The following is a 24,335-nucleotide window of genomic DNA, read 5'->3' on the forward strand; positions in this document are numbered from 1 at the left end:
TCTCTAATTGGCTAACAAAAGTGAATGATGGACATCCTAGTCAATGAGTAAAGTAATGGGCAGTAAGTGGTACAGCTCTTCCGGAGCATAATTTGGGAGAGGTAAAGGGAGGATGGTTGGGAAGCCCACTGAAGGGGCAAAATGGCATCACATTTCTAGTGTCTGAAAGTCAGGAAAGATCCAGCCCTGAGATCTACAGTGAAAGCATATAACGTTGAATCCTGGTTTTGCTATTTAATTCTTTGGGTGACCTTGTGCTTGTGTTCACTTTTGCTCTCTTGTATGTCTATAAGTTGGGAATAACTTTAGCTGCTTTCCATTGGAGAAGCAGCATGGTATGGTAGATAAAGAATTACTTTTGGAGTCATAAAGGCCTGGATTTAAGGTCTGTCTTGGCCCACTAATTGGGTAGTGGTGGGAAGATCCTTAGCCCCTCAGTGTTCCAGGCTTTTCTCTGAGACAACAACTTCTAGACAAGTTATCAGTCAGCACTGGTTGAAGGAATTTCCATACTGGGAGTTCTCTACACTATTGAAAGCATATGCTTTTCCTTTTTATTTATTTTTTGGCAAGGCTATTAGGGTTAAATGGCTTACCCAAAGTCATAAAACTAAGAAGTGTTAAGTGTGTGAGGCTGAATTTGAACTTAGGCCCTCTTGATTTCAAGACCAGTTCTCTATCTATTGTACCATCTGGCTACCCAATTTAAAAGCATATGGATTTTGGAGTGCTTTAAAATTTTTTTATTTTTTTAAATAATAGCCTTTTGTTTTCAAAATATATGCAAATCTCGTTTTCAACATTTGCCCTTATAAAAACCTTGTGTTCCATATTTTTCTTCCTTTCTTTCTCCATCCCCTCCCCTAAACAGCAAGTAGTTCAATATATGTTAAACATGTGCAATTCTTCTATACATACTTCTTCATTTATCATGCTGCACAAGAAAAATCAGATCAAAAAGGAAAAAAATGAGAAAGAAAAAAAGCAATCAAAAAATAACAACAAAAGGTGAAAATATTATGTTGTGATCCATATTCATTTCTCCTAGTCTTTCTGGATGCAGATGACTCTCTCCATCACAGTTTATTGGAAATGGCCTGAATTACCTCATTGTTGAAAAGAGCCAAGTCTGTCACAGTGGATCATCACATAATCTTGTTGTTGCTGTGTACAATGTTTTCTTGGTTCTACTAATTTCACTTAGCATCAGTTCCTGTCTCTCCAGGCCTCTCTGAAATCAGCCTGCTGATTATTTCTTATAGAACAATAATATTCCATAACATTCATAGACCATAACTTATTCAGCCATTCTCCAACTGATGGGCATCCAATCAGTTTCCAGTTCCTTGCCACTACAAAAAGGGCTGCCACAAACATTTTTGCACATGTGGGTCCTTTCTCCTTTTTTATGATCTCTGGGATACAGACCAAATAGAGACACTGGTAGATCAAAGGGTATGCACAGTTTTATAGCCCTTTGAAAAGCATATTTTTTTTTTTTTTTAGGAAAAAAGTCCAACCTATCTCAGAGGTGAAGAAGACACATTGTCAACCATAAAGTGATTAATAAATGTCTTCAGTAATTATTAGGGAGTGGAAGAATGTGTTCATACATATGATTCTGGTAGTTGGACTGTTTTTACCTTATTAATGAATAAGTTATAAGCTACTTTGTTTCTCCTCCTCCTACTCTTTGTAGCCTCCCTGTCAGATTTACAGAGTACTTAAGGAAGTTGCCCTAGATCAGAAGTTCTTAATCTTTTTTTTTTCTATCATTTTTTGGCAGTCTAGTAAAGCTTTTATTTAAAAAATTATATTAATTTATTTTTTCAGAATGATGTTGATAAATAAAATAAAATACATTGTTGTTGTTGTTTATCCAAGAGAACCAATGATATGAAGGTGATGTCTTGACTGTTTTGATGGCTTAGAGTAAAATAAAATACATAGGATGACAAAGAAAGACCAAGTATATTAAAATAACAATAAGCAAAATAGAAACAAACCAAATTTCTGAATTTCAGATGAAGAACCTTTGACCTAGAAAGTCTTTTTTACCTTGTTCATCTGCAGAGAGCTCTCAATGATTCCTGGGTATTTTCCTTCTAGAACTATAGTGAGCTCATTCCAGGGACCACTGTAGGAATGCTGTCTGCGGATTCCAGCAATGTGCTTCAGCTCATTGTTGATGCCTATGGGGTGAGTATATTATGTCCTTGGGAAGCCACGGTGTTAAGAGTGATGGGGCAAGTAGGGAATGGAGCAGGAAAGGCCTTTTGGCTGAATGGAGCACATATCTCAGGCATAGAGAATAAATAGCCCATACAGATACAGAGGTGGGGATAGTGTTTTATGTAGTCAAAAACCAGCAGATCAATTTGATTAGAATGTAGATTTTTTTTTGAAAGGGGATATTGTGAAATCAGTTTAGAAAGAAAGAGCCAGATTGTGAAGGGCTCTAAATGCCATACAGAAGAATCTGCATTTATTCCAGATACCATGGAAAGCCAGTATGTTTGGCAAAAGTGTCCCACTGGTTTCTGCTTTCCCCAAGGTCTAGCAATCCCTGGGAGAAGGATGCAGGAAGGGGGGCAAAATCCTAAAAATGGAAGCTTTAGCACTTCTCCCCATTTCCTCTGAAAATGCATTTCATAGCCAGGATGAGACCATCGGCCTCTTGTCTGCCCTTCTGATGCCCCATTTTTGGAGAGCTATAAGGATATAGGTAAGTCGCTACTTTTCAGTTTTTTCTTAATTTTCCTCCCCCCACCCTTAATTCTTCTCAGAAAATCCGTTCTAAAGTAGAGCTGGAAATCCGTGATCTTCCTGAGGAGCTGTCCTTGTTCTTCAATGCCACCTGCCTCAATAATGAGGTCATCCCAGGTCTCAAGTCCTGTGTCGGTCTCAAGATTGGAGATACGGTGAGAACCTCTGGCCAACGCCAAAGTTGGCTATCTCTTATTTCTGTGGGTACCATTGCTCCCATTCCCAATACTCTCTTCAATTCCTATTCTATAGTTGTAGTTTACATGGGTTGTAATCATAACAATAATTATAGCTAACATAAATGTAGCACTTACTTTGTGCCAGACAGTGTTAAGCTTTATAAGTATCTCAATTGATCTTCACAACAAAACCTGGACTATAAGTCTAGGGGCTATTATCCCCCATTTTACAGATGAGGAAGCTGAGGCAGACAGAAGTTAACTGGCTTGCCTGAAGTCACATAACTACTTCGTATCTGATATTGAATATTGAATTAAAACTCAGGTCTCCCTGATTTTTAGGCTTAGCATGCTCAATTTACTCTGTTAATGATATCTCATTTGAGGATGTAAAAGTAGAGTAAAAAAATCATTAGTTCCATTCCTTTCTCTTCTAACTCTTCTTGTTTCTTCTCCTTTGACATTTTGGCTAATTTTTATGGCTATTATGGACTTAGAGGATCACCTAATATAACTCATTTCATTGTAAAGATGAAGAAACTTTGCACCCAGAGAGGGAAATGACTTTTCTAAGATCACACAGATAACATAAGAACTGAAATTTGAACTCCATATTCAGTGCTTCTTCCTTCCATATCATAGAATATTTCAACATGAAAATATGCATTAGAGAAAAAAGGGAGAGAGGAGAAAAGAGAAGAGAAGAGGAGAGAGGGGAGGAAAGAGAAGGGGAAAGAGGGGAAGGGAATATTGAGGAAATGAGAAGAGAGGAGAGGAGAGAAAAATCTGCTTGAAAACTTCCCTGCCTATAAGTGGCATATTGTGCTGAATTCAGTTGTACATCTTGTGTGGTATGCTGTATTCTATAGCATGATGTGGGTAAGGAACATGGTGTATGCCATAGAATCAAATTTATATTCCTTAATGGGTGGGAATGTTCTAGGCTCTAGTGGTTGGGTATTCCTTGTTGAGTTATAATAGAAGGTGGGGATCTTCTAGGCTTAAATGGTTGGGCATTCCTTGTTGAGTTATTATAGAAGATGGGGATCTTCCAGCTCTAGTAGTTGCTCATTCCTTGTTGGGTTATGATAGAAGGTGGAGATCTCCTAGGCTGAAGTAGTTCGCTTTCCTCATTGGGTTATGGAGAATGGGAGCTATTAGACACAAGGCAATCTATGTCCCACTGAAACCCTGTTTTCCTCCCAGGTGAGCTTCAGCATCGAAGCCAAAGTGCGTGGCTGTCCCCAGGAAAAGAAGAAATCCTTTACCATTAAGCCTGTGGGGTTTAAGGACAAGCTCACTGTCTCTGTCACTTTTGACTGTGATTGTGCCTGTCAGGCCCAGGCTGAACCACAAAGCAACCGTTGCAATCAGGGCAATGGGACGTTTGAGTGTGGGGTGTGCCGCTGTGGCCCAGGCTGGCTGGGTGCCCAGTGCGAGTGCTCCGAGGAGGATTACCGCCCCTCCCAGCAGGATGAGTGTAGTCCCCAGGAGGGTCAGCCAGCCTGCAGCCAGCGCGGGGAGTGCCTGTGCGGCCAATGTGTGTGCCATAGCAGTGACTTTGGCAAGGTGACCGGCAAATATTGTGAATGTGATGACTTCTCCTGTGTCCGATTCAAAGGCGAAATGTGCTCAGGTAAGTGAGAAGACCCTTAGGGTTTCTCCTGGGCCATTCCTTCCCCCTCTGTCCCAATTTGATTCAATAAGCATTTATTACTTGCCTATTATAAATCCAAAAAAAATTTCCTAGTAGTCCCTGCCTTCCTAGATTTTATCTGGATGAATACAACATTTAGTCCGTATACAATAGAGAGGGAATAAGAACATCTAAAGGGATGAGGAAAGATCTTTGATAAGGATATAGCACATGAAGAAGTAAGGAATTCTGAAAGACAGAGGGGAGGAAAATTTGTATTCTAGGCATGGAGTACAGTCTACGCAAATTTACAGAGATAGGATACTGAGTTTTGCACGTGAAGAAGAGCAAGAAGACCAGCTTAGCTGAATATACAAATGGGACACTCTTTTGTCATTCTCAACTCATTAAGCCCTATTGAAGGCTTTAATTTAATTTAATAACCTTTAATTTATAGTTCAAGATAGGAAGGAAAAAACAGGTAGGATTCTGGGACATTTGTTAGAGAAGGGAGTCAGGCATTGAACAGAGGCTAGATAATCTTGAAAATCACATAGACATGGCTTAGTGACTGTGTCCTCTAAAAATCTGCTTTTGAGTCTATACAGCCACTTGTTAGCTCTGTGATCACTGGCAAGTTATAGTCTCTTTTTGGGCCTCCTTTTTTCTCATCTGTAAAATGAAGAAATTGACCGATCCCTAAGATTTTTATAAACTCTTGAAATGATGTGATTCCATGAAGTGCCAAACTCTTAAGATTCCAAGATTCTTTTTTTCTGCTTTTGCTTGCACCCACACATCTCAACATCATGTAAGTATGCAAGCCGCTGCCTCTCTCTCTCTCTCTCTCTCTCTCTCTCTCTCTCTCTCTCTCTCTCTCTCACACACACACACACACACACACACACACAGAGCAGGGGTGTCCCCCAACACTCTCCAAACACAGAAAGTCTCTTCACTCTAATTTTATTAAGTTAAGTTACTTAACCTCTCAGTGCCCAGACAATTCTCCAAGACTTAAGTTTCAAAATAATTGTATATATTTATATAGAGGGAGTTTCCTATCCTAATGCAATTACAGGTCTGGGCTGAAAGAAAATTGTTAATTATTCCTTTATGTTTAAGTCTTGTTTCCCTAGCTCAACTAAAAATTCCTTGAGGAAAGGGTTTGTACCATCTTAATTAAATTAAGGAAAAAATTCTGTCCTTTAGATCATAAATTGATTCTGCCCTAATCTTAATTCCAAGTTATGCATTTTGAAGTATTTTGTTTTGTTTTGGTTTGTGTTTTGGTTTTAGCAGTAGGATGAGTTTGCATCGAACCATTTTCATTGTGACCCTGTCCTTCTTGTTGCCAGAATCAAAGATTGTCATGACTGTCATTAAAGGCATGCATGGCTTTTGACCATAAAGAGAGAAGCTAACTGACCCATCAGGGAATTAAACCCACAACATTGCTCTCCCTTTAGCAGTATGAGCTAATGAATGGTGTTAATTGGCCACAGATGTTCATGTCTATATTAACAGCAGCCCAAGGGGAGGAAAACAATCTAAAAGGTAAATCAGTGGCAAAAAAAATGTTAAAACACATCTTAGAAATGATTTTTGGATTATTTGTGCAATTGCTTCCCCTGTGGGTGCCTTCCAACCTAATAAAAAGATGATTAAGGGAGGGTGGGAATTTCTATGTTTTGATATTACATTAACAACACGCCATTATATGCAAAATGTTAATGCAAATCAGGGATTATTTTTGAGAGCAGGAGGTACAGGATGAAGAGAGAATTGGGAGAAGGGGGAGAAGCCTCCACAAAGAGAGAAGATGGTTTTTAAGCTGAAACAGGGGAACCCCTTGAGAAAACACCACAGCAGAGGGAGCCCCTCAATTGATCCTAAGTGAGAGTTTGCCAAGGACAGGAGGAATTTTTGCCAGAATTTTTTATTTTTTCCTTTGGCAGATGGCCCTTCTGAAGCTATGGAGCAGAGCTGCCTGAGTCAGCCACTCCTGGTTCCTGCTTCTCTCTGGAGTATCAACAGCTTGTTTTTATTGTACTCCAGTTGAATTAATCAGGGAACCCCAACCCAGTTCAACTGAATTTTAGCTTCTAAATTATTTTGATTAACATTCATGCTTATAGAACTGATATCCCAACCTCCCAGTGATAGTAGATACTCACAGAAATTGGATTAATTTAGTGATATAGCTTCCCAAAGTTCCTGGCCCCAACATTGGGTGTAAGATGCTTTGACGCATTGTACTGACTGGGGATGGGGTGGAGTTGCTGTGTGTTGACTGTTTCTATGGCTCCCAATCCCTAAGAAAGAATGATGCAGGATTGTTGATGTGCTGGCTCCCTGTATTGTTGACAGAGGCAAGATCCTCTCCTTTATCCACACACAGAACCATAGAGATAGTACTCCCTTTAATAGTCCTACTTCTCCAGAACAGCTAGAGAGAGAGAGCAAGAGCTCTTAAACTCAAGAGACTGATCTATTTAATCAATAAGCCCAGTCTGTGCATCTTTATTAAGTACCTCCTAGAGACAAGGTTTTGGATGGTATACTGTTGGGAATTCAGAGAAATATGTGACATATTTGAAAAGAATTAAGTCTTTTTCACTCATGACCTTAGGCTAGTAATTATTTTCAAGGCTGCCTTAATGATTAATCATTGCACTGGAGAGGCTGATGGTAACTAAGATTGGTGGAAATGAGTACTAAGAGAGCAGGATAGTAAAAGTGCATTGATAGAGTTTCTTTATCAATGAAATTACAGTTCAGTCCTATTCCCCTGTACTGCAGGTACTAGAGGAACAATACATCTAACAGCACTATCTGATTTCAGAGCAGGAAGAGATAAGATTTGGGGTTTGTCAAGGCAATCTTCACAGAGACAGTGGGATTTAATAGGTCCTTGAAGGAGTGTTGAATTCAGAGAAGTCTCCAGACAAAGCATGAGAAAAAGGTCTTAGACATATGTGAACAGGAAGAGAGAACACGAAGCAGAAATTCTTCTTCCTTCTTCTTTGTTCTTCTTTCTTTTTGTACTTCTTCTCCATCTGCATTATCATCATCATATGCTCTCTTCATCATCATCATCATCATCATCTTCTTTTCTCCTCCTCCTCTTCCCCCTTTCCTTCTCCTTCTCCTTTTTTTCCTCCTCCTCCTCCTCCTCACCCCTTCCCTGACAGAAAAGGGGCCATCTCCACAGTATTTATACTAAATTCCTATGGTTAGCTAAAGTTCACTATCCACTACTATTTACTATCTCCTGGTGGATCAGACCATCAAAGGCACTTTTTTTTTGACTTTGCAAAAGTAATTCTATGAAATGAGAGGTTTTTAGGATCAACTGAGATTTTTCAGAAATGGAGAGGTCAAAGAACTTGTTTTACTTTTGCTAATATAAGTGTTGCCCCACCTTGGAGTCATATCCAAAAGGAATCCAGAGTAGGACCTTCCTTTTCTTTGCCTTGATCCTCCAGTCTAACATCATCAACCCCTTCAACTGCATTTTCTGGCTGATTCCTATTTGAGAAGTGGAATTTTATCAATTTGGATCCCAGGCATAGCCAACATGGCCAAGGGGGGGGTGCCTAGTGAGAGCCATATTCTGTGACCTTTTGGGGTAGGAGGTTTCCTGTAAAATGGGGCCAATCATAGCACCTCCCTCCCAGGGCTGTTGTGTGGATCAAATGAGATACGTGCCGTATAAATGTTAGCAATTATTGTTAGAATAGTAGTAGTAGGTGCCAAGTCAGTTGTCATCATAATCATAACCTCCCCAATATATTGCCTTCTTCCCTTGACTCCCCGGGGCATGTCTACCCTAATTGGTTTTAGTGGCACAGATTCAATACATGGCTTCAGGCCATGATTTTCCTGTCTGGTTTCTTCTGATTAACTTCAAGTTTTCCATTATTCACCAACTTCCTTCTGATCTCAGAGGAATGATGCATGATTCATTGCCTTGCTGGTAATCCTGAGATGGAGACTAGGGGCAGGTGGAACTTTTATAAAACAATTTCACATAATTCAGAACCAAGCGTCACAGCAACATGACATTGCAGATAAATTTCAACATTTTATTGGTCTATATTATCTCAATCTCTTGATTGACTCCTGCTTCTTTCCTCCGACAACATATATGTCCACATGGGAAATTACAAAATCATAATGATCCATTATCTCTTGCTTTACTCATTTTTCCTTTCTTTATCAGTTTGCAGTTCAGTGGTCTACTTTTGTCCTTTATGTACCACTCAGAGTAAGCAACAGAGTCCACAATCAAAGGGAATAAGAATAGTGTCCCCATACGTATTTATTTAAAAAGATACTAGATTTTTATTTTCAAAATATATGCAAAGATAGTTTCAACATTTACCTTTGCAAAACCTTGTGTTCCAAATTTTTCTCTCTCCCTTCCCCCCACCCTCTTCCTTACACAATAAGTAATCCAATATATGTTAAACATATGCAATTCTTTTATACCTATTTTTACAATTATCATGCTGCCCAAGAAAAATCAGATCAAAATGGAAAAAAATGAGAAAGAAAACAAAAAGCAAGCAAACAACAATAAAAAAGTGAAAATACTATGTTATGGTGCACATTCGGTCCCAATAGCCCTCCTTCTGGCTGCAGATGGTTCTCTCCATCATAGGTCTATTGGAATTGGCCTAAATTACTTCATTGTTGAAAAGAAACACATCCATCAGAATTGATCATTGCATTATCTTGTTGCTGTGTACAATGCTTTCTTGGTTGTGTTTACTTTGCTCCCACGTATGTTTAAGTGAATGGAATCAAGTATTTCCTACTCTCTCTAGAGCTAGTAGTTATTTTCTAGGACCCCTTAATAAGTCCTCAGTTAACAAGGGAAGCACTTCTCTTATGTAGTCATTAAAGTAAATTACTCTCTGACCTCATTCAGGCCAGGAGTGGTTTGCCATTTCCTTCTCCAGTTCATTTTACAGAGGGGGAAACTGAGGCAAACAGGGTTAGTTGACTTGCTCAGCATCTAACACCAGATTTGAACTCATGAAGAAGTCTTTGTGATTCCAGTCCCAGTACTATCTATACTGCCCCATGTAGCTGCTCTATCTTAGGTTCCTATGGAAAAATAAGGTAAAACTGGTTTCATGATCCCTTTTGATCTACTCTTTCTTTTGAATCTGGTCTGTTATTACAAACAATTTCTCTCAGTGCAACAAAAGTTAGCATATTTTTTATCTCAAAACAAAACCTATTATGAAAGTACAGACTATAAATAAATAAGGCTTAAATAAAGGCTGCTCATGATCAGAGTTCTTCAAATGTAGTCTCAGGTAATTTCATACTGTGTGACCCTGGGCAAGTTATATATTCCTTGTACTATAGAATGGAGATAATAATAGTGATGTGTAAAAATGATGAAATTGATATCCAGGTACCAGGTGATGAGACTTAGGAAAGCAGTTGGCATTGAACGTTGGGGCCTTGCACCAAATGTTGGGGTTCGGTCATGCTAAGACTCCACAAGAGCCATTCTCTTTGGCCAAAGGGAGATTTATTGATGAGAACAAGTTACAGACAAAATGAAGAGATACAAAAGACACCAGGAATCATAAATATGAAATAGATTTGGGAGAACAATAGGGTTACCAAGGAAAGGAGTTTGGGAGAATCAATTAAAAGAATATGCCATTAAGTGAAAGGACTTCATTGACTGGCAGGCTAAATCCATAGAGGGATTTAGCAATCTAAAAGAGTTACTTAGCTACAAGAAGGAGAAAGACATCATGAGGCATGGGAGAGAGGTGAGGAAAAAGATAACACAAGATCAAAAGGGATTTAGCAAAGATGACATGGGCCATGGACAGATTTATAAGGGAAATTTAAACCCTGGGGTTTGCTATAGCTTGGATTTCTGACTGACACAGCAAGGTGAGACTACTTGTGACCTCCAAAGAGGGGGACCCTAAGGTTGAACTGCTCCTCTTTTTTCCTCAGGAAGTAATTTTATCAGTATTTCAGGTTCTCTCTGCCATCTGGGGTAACCCAGGACCTCATCAATAGCACCTATTTTCCTGGATTGTTGTGAAGATCAAATGAGATTAGATTTTCAAAATGTTTAGCACTGTGCCTGACACACAGTAGGTACTTATTAAATGCTTGTTTCCTTCCTTCTTAAACCGAACAGGAGGGGTAAGAATATCAGCCGGTTAAATAGTGAAGAGGGAATAATTTTACCATGTTCCACAGTGTTGGCAAACAGGAACATCCAGGCAAATAGCAAATTCTGTGCAGCTAATTTATTCCTTAAGGGGCTCAATGAGTCAGACAGATTTCCAACTGCTTATGATTATATTCATTTTGGGATAGAAACTTTCCTTTCTTTTCTTTGATAAGAACAGAAGTTCTCTGTTTTCTTCTGTCCTGAGAGGTTCCTGCCTCCCATGATATTTCAGAGAGGAGAAAAAGTAGAATAAATAGAATCATTGATTTACAGTTGGAAAGAGATGTGTGCTGGTAAATGTTTAACAACTGGCTTTCTGGGAAAAATGCACGTAGGACACACTTTTAAGTTTGGTAGGGAGCAAAGCAAATTCATCAATGAATAGATGAATGAACATTTATTAAACAATGCATATGTGTTAAACACAGGATAGAAAGCACACGAGTGCTCACACACACATTCTCCACTCCATATATCTTTGTGTATGTGTTTAAAGTCTTCCTTATGTCAAATCTGATCTCTCTGCTATTATGGTGCTTCTCTGCTCTATTTGAGATCTGGGAACTAAGATACTTCTAACCAAGGGGTAGTTAAATATCTAACAGTCCTGATCAAGGATGTCATAGATGTTAGAGCAGCATTTGTTAGATCTGGGAAGAGGGCCAGGATAAGGAAAAAAAAAGATATGTTGGGTGGGGGTTTAAAATTTTTTAAAAATTAAAATTGAGTTCCAAATTCTTTCTTCCTCTCTCTCTTGCCTCTCCCCCAACCATTGAAAACTCAAGCAATATGATATCAATTATACATATGAAGTCATGCAAAACACATGCCCATATTAGCTGTGTTGCAAAAAAAGAAGACAAGACAAGAAAAATAAAGTCAAAAAAGCATGCTTCAATTGCAGAGTTCATCAGTTCTCTCTCTGGAGGTGGATAGCATTTGTCATCATGGATCTTTTGGAATTATCTTGTATCAAAGTAACTAAGTCTTTCACAATTGATCATGGTTACGATATTGCTGTTACTGTGTATAGTGACTCACTTCACTTAGCATCAGTTCATGTAAGTCTTCCCAGGTTTTTGTGAAACCATCCTGCTCATGATTTCTTAGAGTACAATAGTACTCCATCACAATCATATACCACAGCTTGTCTTACCGTTCTCCCTCATCCAATGGATGCATGTTTTGAGAGGGAACGGCATGCTGAGAGGCTGAATCTCAAGCCCTATAATCAGCATTGACTGTCATTCAAATCCCTCACTTGGTTCCTCAGATTCTTATTGTGGAGAAAGGAGGCGTAAGACAAAATCTAATCTCTGTTGTTCAGCCCTATTAGGAGCATTGGGAGCAAAAGAAGCTGCTTGTTCCTAGGCTAGAATCTGGTAGAGAAAGTGAAAGGTTCTGACTGGAGGAAGATCTTGGAAAACCTGGAAGGCTAATTTTCTAAGACTCTCTTGTCCTATGATGATAAAATGTCCCAGTAACATATCAAGGTCATGTGTGTGTGTGTGTGTGTGTGTGTGTGTGTAAGTTGGGATAACGGAGTGGGGAGAAATGATTAGATTCTATTACCATCAAGTGGATCTCTTTGATAAAGAGAGCCTTAATTGATCAAAGATGGACAGAAGCAGCTACACCCAGAGAAAGAACACTGGGAAATGAATATAAACTGCTTGCATTTTTGTTTTTCTTCCCGGATTATTTATACCTTCTGAATTCAATTCTCCTTGTGCAACAAGAAAACTGTTCGGTTCTGCACACATATATTGTATCTAGGATATACTGCAACCCATTCAACATGTAAAGAACTGCTTGCCATCTGGGGGAAGGGGTGGAGGGAGGGAGGGGAAAAATCGGAACAAAAGTGAATGCAAGGGATAATGCTGTAAAAAATTACCCTGGCATGCGTTCTATCAATAAAAAGTTATTTAAAAAAAAGATTCTACCCAACAGCAAGAGATACAAAGAGAAATTCCATTCAGAATAACTGTTGATACCATAAAATATTTGGGAATCTATCTACCAAAGGAAAGTCAGGAATTATATGAGCAAAATTATAAAAAAGTCTCCACACAAATAAAGTCAGACTTAAATAATTGGAAAAATATTAAGTGCTCTTGGATCGGCCGAGCGAACATAATAAAGATGACAATACTCCCTAAACTAATCTATTTATTTAGTGCTATACCAATCAGACTTCCAAGAAAATATTTTATTGATCTAGAAAAAATAACAACAAAATTCATATGGAACAATAAAAAGTCGAGAATCTCAAGGGAATTAATGAAAAAAAAATCAAATGAAGGTGGCCTAGCTGTACCTGATCTAAAATTATATTATAAAGCAGCAGTCACCAAAACCATTTGGTATTGGCTAAGAAATAGATTAGTGGATCAGTGGAAAAGGCTAGGCTCACAAGACAGAATAGTCAATTATAGCAATCTAGTGTTTGACAAACCCAAAGTCCCTAACTTCTGGGAAAAGAATTCATTATTTGATAAAAACTGCTGGGATAATTGGAAATTAGTATGGCAAAAATTAGGCATGGACCCACACTTAACACCATATACCAAGATAAGATCAAAATGGGTCTATGACCTAGGCATAAAGAACGAGATTATAAATAAATTAGAGGAAAAAAAAGATTCTATTACCATCCCAATAGAGTTCTAAGACAAAGGAGAAGCCCACTTGTAGGTATATAACTTCCTATGCCCCCACCAGCCATTCCTCTAAAAAAAGATAATTAATTACATTTTGGTCTGAGAGAACAGATTAGGTAATTTTCAACTCTATTATGAACAGATCAGGCATTCCTGTATGTCTGACCCTCACTGACTACATGATCTCTCTCTTCTTTCTCTCTGTCTCTGTCTCTCTCTCTTCCTCTTCCTTTCCCTTTCTCCCTCTCTCCTCTCTCTCTCTCCCTTCTTCCCATCTCTCTTCCTTCCTCCCCTTTCTCTCTCTCTTCCTCCCTCCCTCCCCTCTCTCTTCTTCTTCTCTCTCTCTCTCTCCTTCCCCCCTCCCCTTCTCTCTCTTCCTCCCCTCCTCTCTCCTTCCATTTCTCTCTCTCTTTTTCATCTCTCTCTTTCATCTCTCTCTAATCTCTCTCTTTCTCTCATCTCTCTCTCTATCTCTCTCTCTGCTCTCCATTTCTCTGTGTCTGTCTCTGTATCTCTGTCTGTCTGTCTTTCTCCCTCCCCCCTCTCTCTGTCCTTCTCTTTCTAATCTTTCTCTGTCTCTCGCTTTCTGTCTCTCTCCTCTCCATTTCTCTGTGCCTGTCTCTGTGTCTCTGTCTTTCTCCCTCCCCCTCTCTGTCTCTGTCTGACTGTCCATCTGTCTCTCCATTTCTCTGCCTCTGTGTCTGTGTCTCTCTGTCCTTCTCCCTCCCTCCCTCTCCCCCTCTGTCTCTCATGTAGGCCATGGCCAGTGCAGTTGTGGGGACTGCCTCTGTGATTCCGACTGGACTGGTGACTACTGTAACTGCACCACCCGCACGGACACGTGTATGTCTAGCAACGGACTGCTGTGCAGTGGTCGAGGTCAGTGTATCTGTGGCAAATGTGTCTGTACCCAGCCTGGATCTTATGGCGACACCTGCGAGAAGTGTCCCACCTGCCCGGATGCCTGCACTTTTAAGAAGTGAGTGGATGAGAACTGATCTGGGGGTTGGGGATTCTGGGCATAAATGGGACTGGGTTGGGATGACCATGATTGAATAGTAGAAAGTGAGAGGTTGATAATAGAGATAATGAGTATCAGTATATTAAAGTGAGGTGGAAAGACAGTGTCTGTTCCCTGATATCCTTCTATAATCTCCCACAGAAGTCTTCCTTACAAAGTTAGAAAGTCAAAGGGCTTCTGGTTGACTGTAGATTGGCCACCTTTCTATCATCCTTGAAAAAGAGAAGCTAAGGTTGCCAGCCTGGGAAGCAAGGGGAAGCACTCTTTGTGGAGCGGGACGTCTGTACCCTCTACAGAGGTTACAGAGGGAGGAGGATTCCCCTCCCCGCCATGGCAAAAGCCTCTTACAGCAGAAGTACTTAATCAGTATTACGTTGTTCAGTCATGTCCTACTCTTCGTGGCCTTATTTGGGGTTTTCTTAGTAGAGATACTGGAGTGATTTGCCACTTCTTTTTTCAAATAATTTTAGAGATGAGAAAACTGAGGCAAATAGGATTAAGTGATTTGCCCAAGATCATGCAGCTAATACTTGAGGTCAGATTTGATCTCAGGAAAATGAGTCTACCTGACTCCAGCCCCGGTACTTTTGCTATTGTATCACCTTAGCTGCCTTTACTTACTCACTCAGTAAGAGATATCACATGCATCAGGGAACAGAGAAAGGCAGGGATAAATAGATGGGTACAGGAAGCAAATTTAAGGAGCACGGCCCAATTTGATATCTGAGAAAAGAGGCAGCCATGAACTTAATGATAATAAGAATAATGCTTTGATATCTCTTTAACATTTGCAAAACACTTTAAATACTACAAATGGGCATTGGTTCATTTGAATGCCCTTGGATCTCTTGACCCCTTGATAGTCCCAAGACCTTGGACCATTGTCACTTTATTCATACTATCTTTGAGATCTACCTGTGACTCTAAGAAACTGTAGCATGTGCAACAGCCACACCCAGAAAACCCTCCTAGGTAGATGGGCTAAACCAAGTTGAGGGCAACCAACAGGCTTCAAACTCTTCAGTGAGTTAGGAGGATGCTGATTCTAAGCATGTGGATTAGGCGAATGAGAACAATTTGTCCTACTGGCCATGAAGGTGGCTGAAGCAGGTGCTATGGAGCACTTAGAGCTTCACCAGGCACCCAAGATGCCAAGGCTATCCACTGTATCCATCCTGACTTTGTCCTATGACTTTGATGACTCTGGTAGAGAGGGTAAGGTTGTTGACTTTGTATATCTCTGCCTCATTTAGATTTAATCTATATGCAAGCTACCAATCACCCAGAGATATCATTGTTCTCTTCAAAAACAAAGTATGAAAAACTACCTTCAGGAGAACATAAGATAGTCTGTCCCTAGGAAGCTGAGGAAATCTGCCTTCAATTCTAATATCAGACATTTATTAGCTGTGTGATTGGACAAGTCACTTAATGTCTGCTTACTTCCATTTCCTCATCTGTAAAATGGGGATAATAATAGCACTTCCTTACCAGGATTGTTATGAGGATGATATTATGAGATGACATTTGTAAAGTGCTTAGCATAATGTCTTGTACCTAGTGTGCACTTAATAAATGCTTGTTTATTTCTCTCTCCCACCTCTCCCATCTTCTCTTGCTGCTACTGGGGAAATAAAGAGCACCAGGAGACATGAGAAAACCCAACTTCTGCCTTAGAGTTAAAAAAGTGAACAAAGGCAAGATTTGGAAAATTTTCTGCTATAAAGGAAGTGTGACAGGAGGGCCATAGGTAGCTTTAGTCTTCCATAATATGGCCCTAAATGTGGTGAGAATCTCCCAATTTTCTTCAACAACTAATTTTTAGTGTCTTTTATATACAGAAAATTGTCAAGTGCTGAGGTTCATGCAAAGTTTCAGTAAGATAGATCATTGCTGCTATGAGAGGGACAGCTAGATGTCAGAGTGGACAGAGCACCAGATCTGGAGTTAGAGTTAATCTTCCTGAGTTCAAATCTGGCCTCAGATACATACTATCTGTGTGACTCTAGGCAAGTCACTTAACCATGTATGCCTCAGTATCCCCATCTGTAAAATGAACTGGAGAAGCAAATCACAAAAACACTTCAGTATCTTTGCCAAGGAAACTTCAAATGGAGTCATGAAGAACTGTATATGACTGAAAAATGATTAAACAATAATTTAAAAAAGGGTTAGAATCCTTAACTTTCAAGTGTCTTCTAATCCCAAATCTGGGATGCTATATGTAAGACCCAGAGTTAGGTACTGTTTATATGAAAGGAGACAGTCCTGGCTTTTAAAGCACTCATAGTTTATTCTTCCTCTCTTTAATCTAGAGATTGTGTGGAGTGCCAGAAGTTCAGTCGAGGAGCATGGTTTGAGGAGAATACTTGCAACAACTACTGTCGGGATGAGATTGTGCCTGTGACAGAACTCAGTAAGTATGAGGGTATTTCTGTCCCCTTCTTTTTCCCTTCCCTTCTCCCTTTCACCTGAAGGTGGTAATAATTGAGGTGTGGAAAGGTATTGAGTACCATGGCCTTGGAATTTCCCTAAGCGTTGTTATATTTTATCCCATTTCTTATATTCAACACTTGGTTTTCTTTTTCTGCCTGTCTCCACCTGTTTTTTGCATCTTTAATTTTCTTATGAACTTGTTGCTAGTTTGGGAAAGGTCAGAGAAGGAAATGTAGTTCCCTGGTGGGCTCTGAGCAGAGACTCCTTCCATAGAATTATAGATTTAGAGCCATCAGATACAGTGGAGAACCTCTCTTTCAATACCCTCATTTAACAGACAAAGTAGTGAAGTCACAGAGATTAAATGTCCAATAAATATCTGAAGCAGGATTTAGTCGGTCAGTCAGCAAGCATTCATTAAATACCTACTATGTGCTAGGCACTGTGCTAAGGGATAGGAGTACAAAGAAAGGCAAAAGATGGTCCCTGATGTCAAGGAACTTAGTTAAATGGGAGGGAAAATATACAAACAACTATTTGCAAATGATATAGACAGGATGAATTGGAAGGGTGTCTCAGAGGTAATGCACTAAGATTAAGGAAGCCTGGGAAAGGCTTCTTGCTGAAGGTTGGATTTAGGTTGGAAGCCAAAGAAAGCCATGGAAACCAGAAGGCAGAGATGATGACAGAGATAATTCCAGGTGTGGAAAAGAAAGACAATGAAAATGTTCTGAGTTGAGAGTATTATATCTGAGGAAAAGTAAGGAGGTTAATGTCATTGTATTATTCTGTATTATTCAGTTGGATTCTGACTTTGGGTCCAAAGTGACTTGTCCAATAAAAGTCTGAGACAGGATTTGAATTCACTTTAAGTTCAATGCTATATATTCACTACATACCACCTACTTGGCTTAAATGGGTCTTTGATCCTAGAGGACTGTGTTCATTGAAACCTCCTGCCCAGTTGGGGATGTTTCTACAATATTCCAATTTCTTATTGGCTTTTCTTATCTATAGCTATACTTAATCCTTAAAAAATTAAAATCTGGATACCTTTTGTTTTTATACTAGTTGTATTTCCCAATATATCTTCCCCCTCTCTTCCTAGAGAACCATCCTTTATAACCAGGAATAAAGTAGAAAGGGAAAAAATTCATGTGATGGGACAAGGGAATATGACCAGATTCTTGGATTTTCTAGAACTTGACAAATGAGACTTGTTACCCATCCTAGAGGGATCATATAGATGTGTGGTGTTGGAGAGTAGAGATGAAGAGAAGGCAGATTCACAATGTTTTAATGATCTTCTTCAGAGGGTCATTAACAATTTTGTCTATATTAAAAGATGGCTCTTTTGATCTCAGACTTATCTCTATATCAAAAAGCATATGGAATCCAATTCTGATTTTGAACTCATTTCTTCTAAAAATAAGATCTAGGATCTAACATAAAATTCAAAATCAAAACCTTATTATGCATAATTGGTATTTACTCTGTAAACTTTGTTTCACAGATATTCCAACTGCTTCTGTCAGAAACTCTTTCCTTCTCCTCTTCTCCTTCGCCTTCCTGGGGACCTATGGTACCCATGATCCTTCATTTTACATATTGAAAAATTGTCTAAATTAGAAAACCTCATCCCATGATGGGGCAGGTAGGTGGTATGGTGGATGGAGCACTGGGAATGGAATCGGGAGGACTTCATGAGTCCAAATCCAGTCACAACCATTTTCTAATTGGGTCATCCTGGGCAAGTCACTTAACTGTGTCTCAGTTTCTTCATCTGTAAAATGAGCTGGAGAAGAAAATGACAAACCTCTCCAGTATGTTTGCCAAGAAAACCCCAAATGGGGTCACAAAGAATTGGATGTGACTAAAACAACAAAAATCCCAAGACTAGATGTTTGACCTTGTATAACCTTAACTTCTAACTCAGTTTTCTCAGCTATAAAATGGGGTTTATAGTATTACCTTATTAAAAATAAGATTTTTTAATATGTTTAGCACAATAATAGGAACATAATAGGCATTATATAAATATTAGCTATGATAATAATGATGACTGGGAGAGACTCCGTACTGAACCTGAAGAGCAGGGCTCAGATTTTGCCTTTTGATACTTACTTGACAAGTAACTTGAATCTCTCTTAGTATCATTTTCCTCTTTTGTGAAATGGGAGTAATTTAATATTTCAGAGTGGGCATGCTTGAAAGCCTTATGTAATTATAGCTATTCTTAAAACTCAGTTCAGATTTTAGATCCTGCAATAGGCGTTTCCCTACCCCTTCCCACCTTTAATGCCTTCCCCCTAACATGACTTCCCATTAACAAACACTGTGTATAAGAATGTGGGAAGTATACAGGATTTGGCTTGTTTCTTATTTATTATTATTTATTCCATTTTTGCCTTTCTTTGTATCTCCAGGGATTAGCATAATGCCTGGCATAGAGTAAGTGTTTAATGAGTATTTGCTGAGTGACTGATTTTCTCCCTTTCCCTGGGTCTTCAGAGCTAGCTATCCATTGTCACTTTTAACTGGGTTCATTCGGTCAGGAAAGAAGCATTTATTAAGAATCCTTTTAGTGCCAGACTTCAACATAGCTCAGGGTCAGGCTATTGGTCTGCAGAGAAATTCCCCCATCCCACACACATCCCCAAACAAACACCCTTTGGAATACTCACCATCAAAAGTCCCCTCCTAAAACCAATCCAACTGCCAGTTATCTGTAAGCCCACACACATCCTTTCATGAGTCAATGTCATGATCATCACAAAGGTGAGAGTAAAATCTAGATAAAATAGAACACAGAGCAAAATTTTTCCTCTCTCCTGTTTCCCCTTCCATTCTGCACTTTATTTAAAAACTTGAGTGAGGAGGGCTTTCTTATAGTTGGCAAACATTGAATAGTTAACCAGGCTGGTTATCAAGGCCATCTGCAGAGCCTTTGAAGCAGGCCAGGAAGCCTGCAGTCTCTTACAGGATAATGATCTCCCTTTCAGGCAGAAAGCATATTTTCAAGGAGAATTAAGAAAGGCCAAAGCTGATCAAAACAATCAGAAGTCTTGGGGTGGGGCAGCTTCTTCCGAACCTCCTGAGTCTTCCTGTTGCAGGACATAAACTGATTGGATGCAAATAATTTTATTTTGTGGATGAGAAGGGTCTTACCTATTATTGGCTCAGGGGAGAGAAAAGTGATATTCCATTTTATAACTTGGCCCAAACTGACTATGAGATCTAGTTAATTAATGATGATAATGATGTTAAAGATGATAGATAGCAGGAATGATTAGGATTTATCTGTACTTTAAAATTTTGTAGAGCAATTTGAAAATGTGATCTCTTGTATCCTTATAGCAATTACTGGGAAGTAGGTGCAATTTTCATGCAGCTATGTCGATAGAATGCTGAAACTTGCTTGAGTCAGGATCGACTTGAATTCAAATTTGGTCTCAGACAGTTATTAGCTGGGTGACCTCGGGCAAATCACTTAAAATCTGACTTAGTTTTCTAATTTTCTAATGATGGCTTGAAGATTAAAATAAGATATTTATAAATTGCTTTGAAAGTGCAGTATTAAAGCTAGCAATAATTATTATTGGGCAACTAGGTGGACAGAGTTCTAGGCCTGAAGTCAGGAAGATTTATCTTTCTCAATTCAAATCTGTCCTCAGATACTCACTAGCTGGTGATCCTGGGCAAGTCACTTAATCCCTTTTTCCTCAGTTCCTCAACTGTAAAATGGGGATACACTGAAGAAGGAAATGGCAGATCATTTTAGTAGCTTTGCCAAGAAAACCCAATGGACAAGTCCATGGGGTCATGAAGAATTGGACATTACTCAAGGGCAGAACAACAATAACAAACATATGGCAAACCACTTAACCTTTTTGTCTCTCATTTTCTTCACCTGCGAAAAGAGGAAATTGGATTCATTGGCTTATTTGGCTTCCCTACTAGGTATAAAACTGAATTTGAACTTTTAGTTGGGAAAATAAAATAGTTATATATGAAGCAAGTTGAGAACTATTAAAAAGAACATGAGTTCTAAAAGAACAAGAATGAAGGAAGGGCAGTTGATAAAGAGCATTATTTGATGTCAAGGAATGTAGTTTTGAATCCCAGTTCTGCTACTTGTTACATACAAGTAATTTTATCTTTTTTGTTTTCTCCTCTATAAAATGAGGAGGTAGAACTGTTGTTATTAATATGATTAATATAGAAATATGTTTTGTATAACCCATATGAAATTGCTTGCCCTCTCAATGAGAGGGGCAGGGAAAAAGGAAGGGAGAGGATTTGCAACTCAAAATTTTAAAAGTTAATGTTAAAATAATTTTTTACATGTAATTTGGGAAAAAGAATATACTAAATAAATATTTTAAAATAAAAAGAAATGTTTTTATTGCTATTGTGCAATTATTTCAGGCATATCTGACTCTTTGTAGTTCCATTTGGGTTTTTTTTTTTTTGCCAAAGATATTGAAGTACTTTGCTTTTTCCTTGCTTAGTTCATTTTTACAGATGAGGACACTGAGACAAACAGGGTTAAGTGACTTGTTCGGGATCACACCAGCTACTAAGTGTCTGAGACCAGATTTGAATTCCTTAAGATGAGTCTTTTTTGACTCCAATCTGGTGCTCTATCCATTGAACCACCTAGTTGCCCTTGATAGAACTAGATGACCTCTAAGACCCTTTTTAGCTCTAAATCTTTATTTTAATTGAGTAGAAGTTCAATATTTATATTCTAAGTGGATGTGGTATGGGGTTAATTGGGCAATGACTGACTTTCCCAGCATATTGGGTTGTTCTGCTTGGTGACTTCAGAGATCTGTCTTTCTGCATTATTAACTTGCTTTGGATTTGGGAGAACAGGAGAGGGAAGGAGGATATTGACATTTTGGCTCTATAGAGAAAATGATTGCATTGCTAAGATGATAGTGCAGGACACATAAATGTTCTTGTGCTCAGGACCAGGGTTGAGAGCGTGGGAGTGGGAAGCACTGGGTTATTCACATATCCTGGGTGTTGACTTTGGAGAGAGGTACAGCTTAATAATGATGGGTGGAGTCATTGAGGAAGCAGATGGAGCCAGAAATGCAAGCTCCAATGTAGGAGCTTGTAGAGTCAGATGCAATATTCTTAGAAAGGGGAAGTAGGAAAAAAAATTAAGATTAGAAAATTAGGGTTAGGGGAAATAGAAAAAAAATTGTGATTTGCATTAATAAGTAAAATGATTGCCTGAAGAGAGAAAGAGGGAGATAAAGGAGGAAAGAAGAAAGGAAGTAAGACTAGATAAAGGCCATTTGGGGGATAATACTGCCAGGCTGGATAATTGACTCAAAGCTAGGACTCTCTTGCTCTATGTCATTTGCTTTATTATTTATACCTGGATTTAATTTCTTATTGGGGTCATGGGTTTTCCCAAGCCATTCAGGTCTAGAGGGACTGAGACAAAGTAATCTTTTTGTTTTTTTTTTCCCTATCTTCTCACAGCGGACACCGGCAAGGAAGCAGTGAACTGTACCTATAAGGATGAAGATGATTGTGTAGTCAGGTTCCAATATTATGAAGACTCCAGTGGGAAGTCCATTCTTTATGTGGTGAATGAACCAGGTAAGACTTGTGGGTCTCCCAGAACTGGGAGAGCAAGAACTTTGCTTTATAGCGAACTCTTGGAGCTGATATTCCTGTGATGAAGAAGCAATTTAAGAGTTGGAAATTTAGCAAGTAGATGTAATTCTCTCTAAGAATTTAGGTAAGACTTCAAATAAATCTTGGGAAAAAGTTAAACAAATAGGAAAAAAAAGAGAATTTAGGTGAGAGAACAAAACAGAGAAAGGAAGAGAAGAATGGGTCAATGTAAAAGGAAGGAATAAAAAAATGAATCTTTGGCACATTTTGGAGGGTGTATCAGAAAAGACAGGACTTTGATTCTTAGAACTATCTTGCCAAATGCAATATATCCGTTTGCCTTAATTTTTGCTAAATAGGGATGTGATACTAAAAGTCAGTTGACTGGCAGTAACAGCCTAGCCTAACTTGTACCTTTTAAAAAAAAGTTATATAGCTATGGGTATACAATATCCTCTAGTGAGTCCCAGCATTGTAGATAGGGGAAGCAGGTAGGAGGTAGAGGGTAGTGACTTTTTCACTCAAACATTGATTTATTCAACAAATGTTTATAAAGTGCTTTGCACTTTTAAAATGCTATATAAATGCTAGTTGTCATTAATTAATTAATTACTCTGGGTAGATATAGACAATATAAATGAAAACTCTGTCTTGGGATTGGAAGGATTGGAAATGAAAGGGTTCATTTCTGTGTACCGGGGTGCTATTTATTTTATAATTTAAAGCTTATTTAACTTCTCTGGACCTCCTGTGTAAAAAGAGAGGTAGATGGCATAGCGAATAGAGTACTGGACCTGGAGCTGAGCTATATTTGAGTTCTTATCTGGTCTCAGAAGCTCACTAGCTGCGTGATCCTAGCAAGTTACTTAATGTTTCCCTCAGTTTTCTCATCTATAAAATGGGGACAAAAAATCCTTCCCAGGATTATTGTGATAATAAAATGAAATAAGTGTAAGTCAATTTGCAAAATTTGAGGTGCTAGAGAAATGTTGTTATTATTAAATAATGATGTTATTATTAAAACAGAGATAGTAACAGCCTAAATTTCTAAAGGAAAAGGGTCTAGAATACATGATTTCTTGAGGTCCTGTTGGGATCTAGTATCTCAGATGAACTATAGGGTATAGCCAGCTTCTCAAAGGAGAAGGCAAAGTGTCCTTGGGGGGCAAGGTCAGCCATATTTATTTTTCTGTTGGATGCAGGATGATATTTGGTTGTATAGAGGGGGGCATCTGGTGCCAGTGAGTTTTAAGAGGGGACAGAACACCCTTGGGTGAGTCCCCATAAAAAAGATGCTACTTAGGGGCTGATTTTACATCCCCTCCTCTGTCACCCAAGATTGTTGTAGAATATTGCTTAGGAGCCCCTCCCAGGGCCTTTACCTCTTTCCTGAAGACCTAAAAAGAGGGAAGGCAGAGGGAGACAACACATGATTTTCTTTGGTGAATCATGTCCTTTGCGCATATAGTCATGGGGAAGAAAAGGTGGAAAGTATTTGTATGGGGAGAGAAGGGAAAGAACAAAGTCATCTTATTTTGATTCTAGACTCAACCAGACAACCTGGGTCTCTGATCTTTCAGCATTGTCATAGGAAAAGTACTGCACCTTCTTTAAGTCTCAGTTTCATTATTTTGAACAATAACAATAATGATAGTGTAAATGAGGGATTATAATGCGTATAAAGTACTTATTTCATAAGACAAAATCTTTAAAATGCTGTATGAAATCAGTTGCTGTTATTTCCACAATACAAATAAATGTAGAGGAATTTCCATTC

General features: G+C 38.8%; 1 protein-coding gene across 1 annotated transcript in view; it reads left to right on the plus strand.

The window, feature by feature from the left end:
* ITGB3 (integrin subunit beta 3) overlaps positions 1–24,335 on the plus strand; it is a 68,483-nt gene that overhangs the window by 38,912 nt on the left and 5,236 nt on the right. The window contains exons 8-13 of the mRNA XM_051994929.1: positions 2,110–2,199; positions 2,787–2,921; positions 4,152–4,581; positions 14,221–14,443; positions 16,801–16,901; positions 22,421–22,540. Coding sequence (XP_051850889.1) covers positions 2,110–2,199; positions 2,787–2,921; positions 4,152–4,581; positions 14,221–14,443; positions 16,801–16,901; positions 22,421–22,540 — 1,099 coding nt within the window. The remainder of the gene's footprint in view (positions 1–2,109; positions 2,200–2,786; positions 2,922–4,151; positions 4,582–14,220; positions 14,444–16,800; positions 16,902–22,420; positions 22,541–24,335) is intronic.

The sequence above is a fragment of the Antechinus flavipes genome, chromosome 4 (genome assembly GCF_016432865.1).
Source record: "Antechinus flavipes isolate AdamAnt ecotype Samford, QLD, Australia chromosome 4, AdamAnt_v2, whole genome shotgun sequence".
In the NCBI taxonomy this organism is placed as follows: domain Eukaryota; kingdom Metazoa; phylum Chordata; class Mammalia; order Dasyuromorphia; family Dasyuridae; genus Antechinus; species Antechinus flavipes.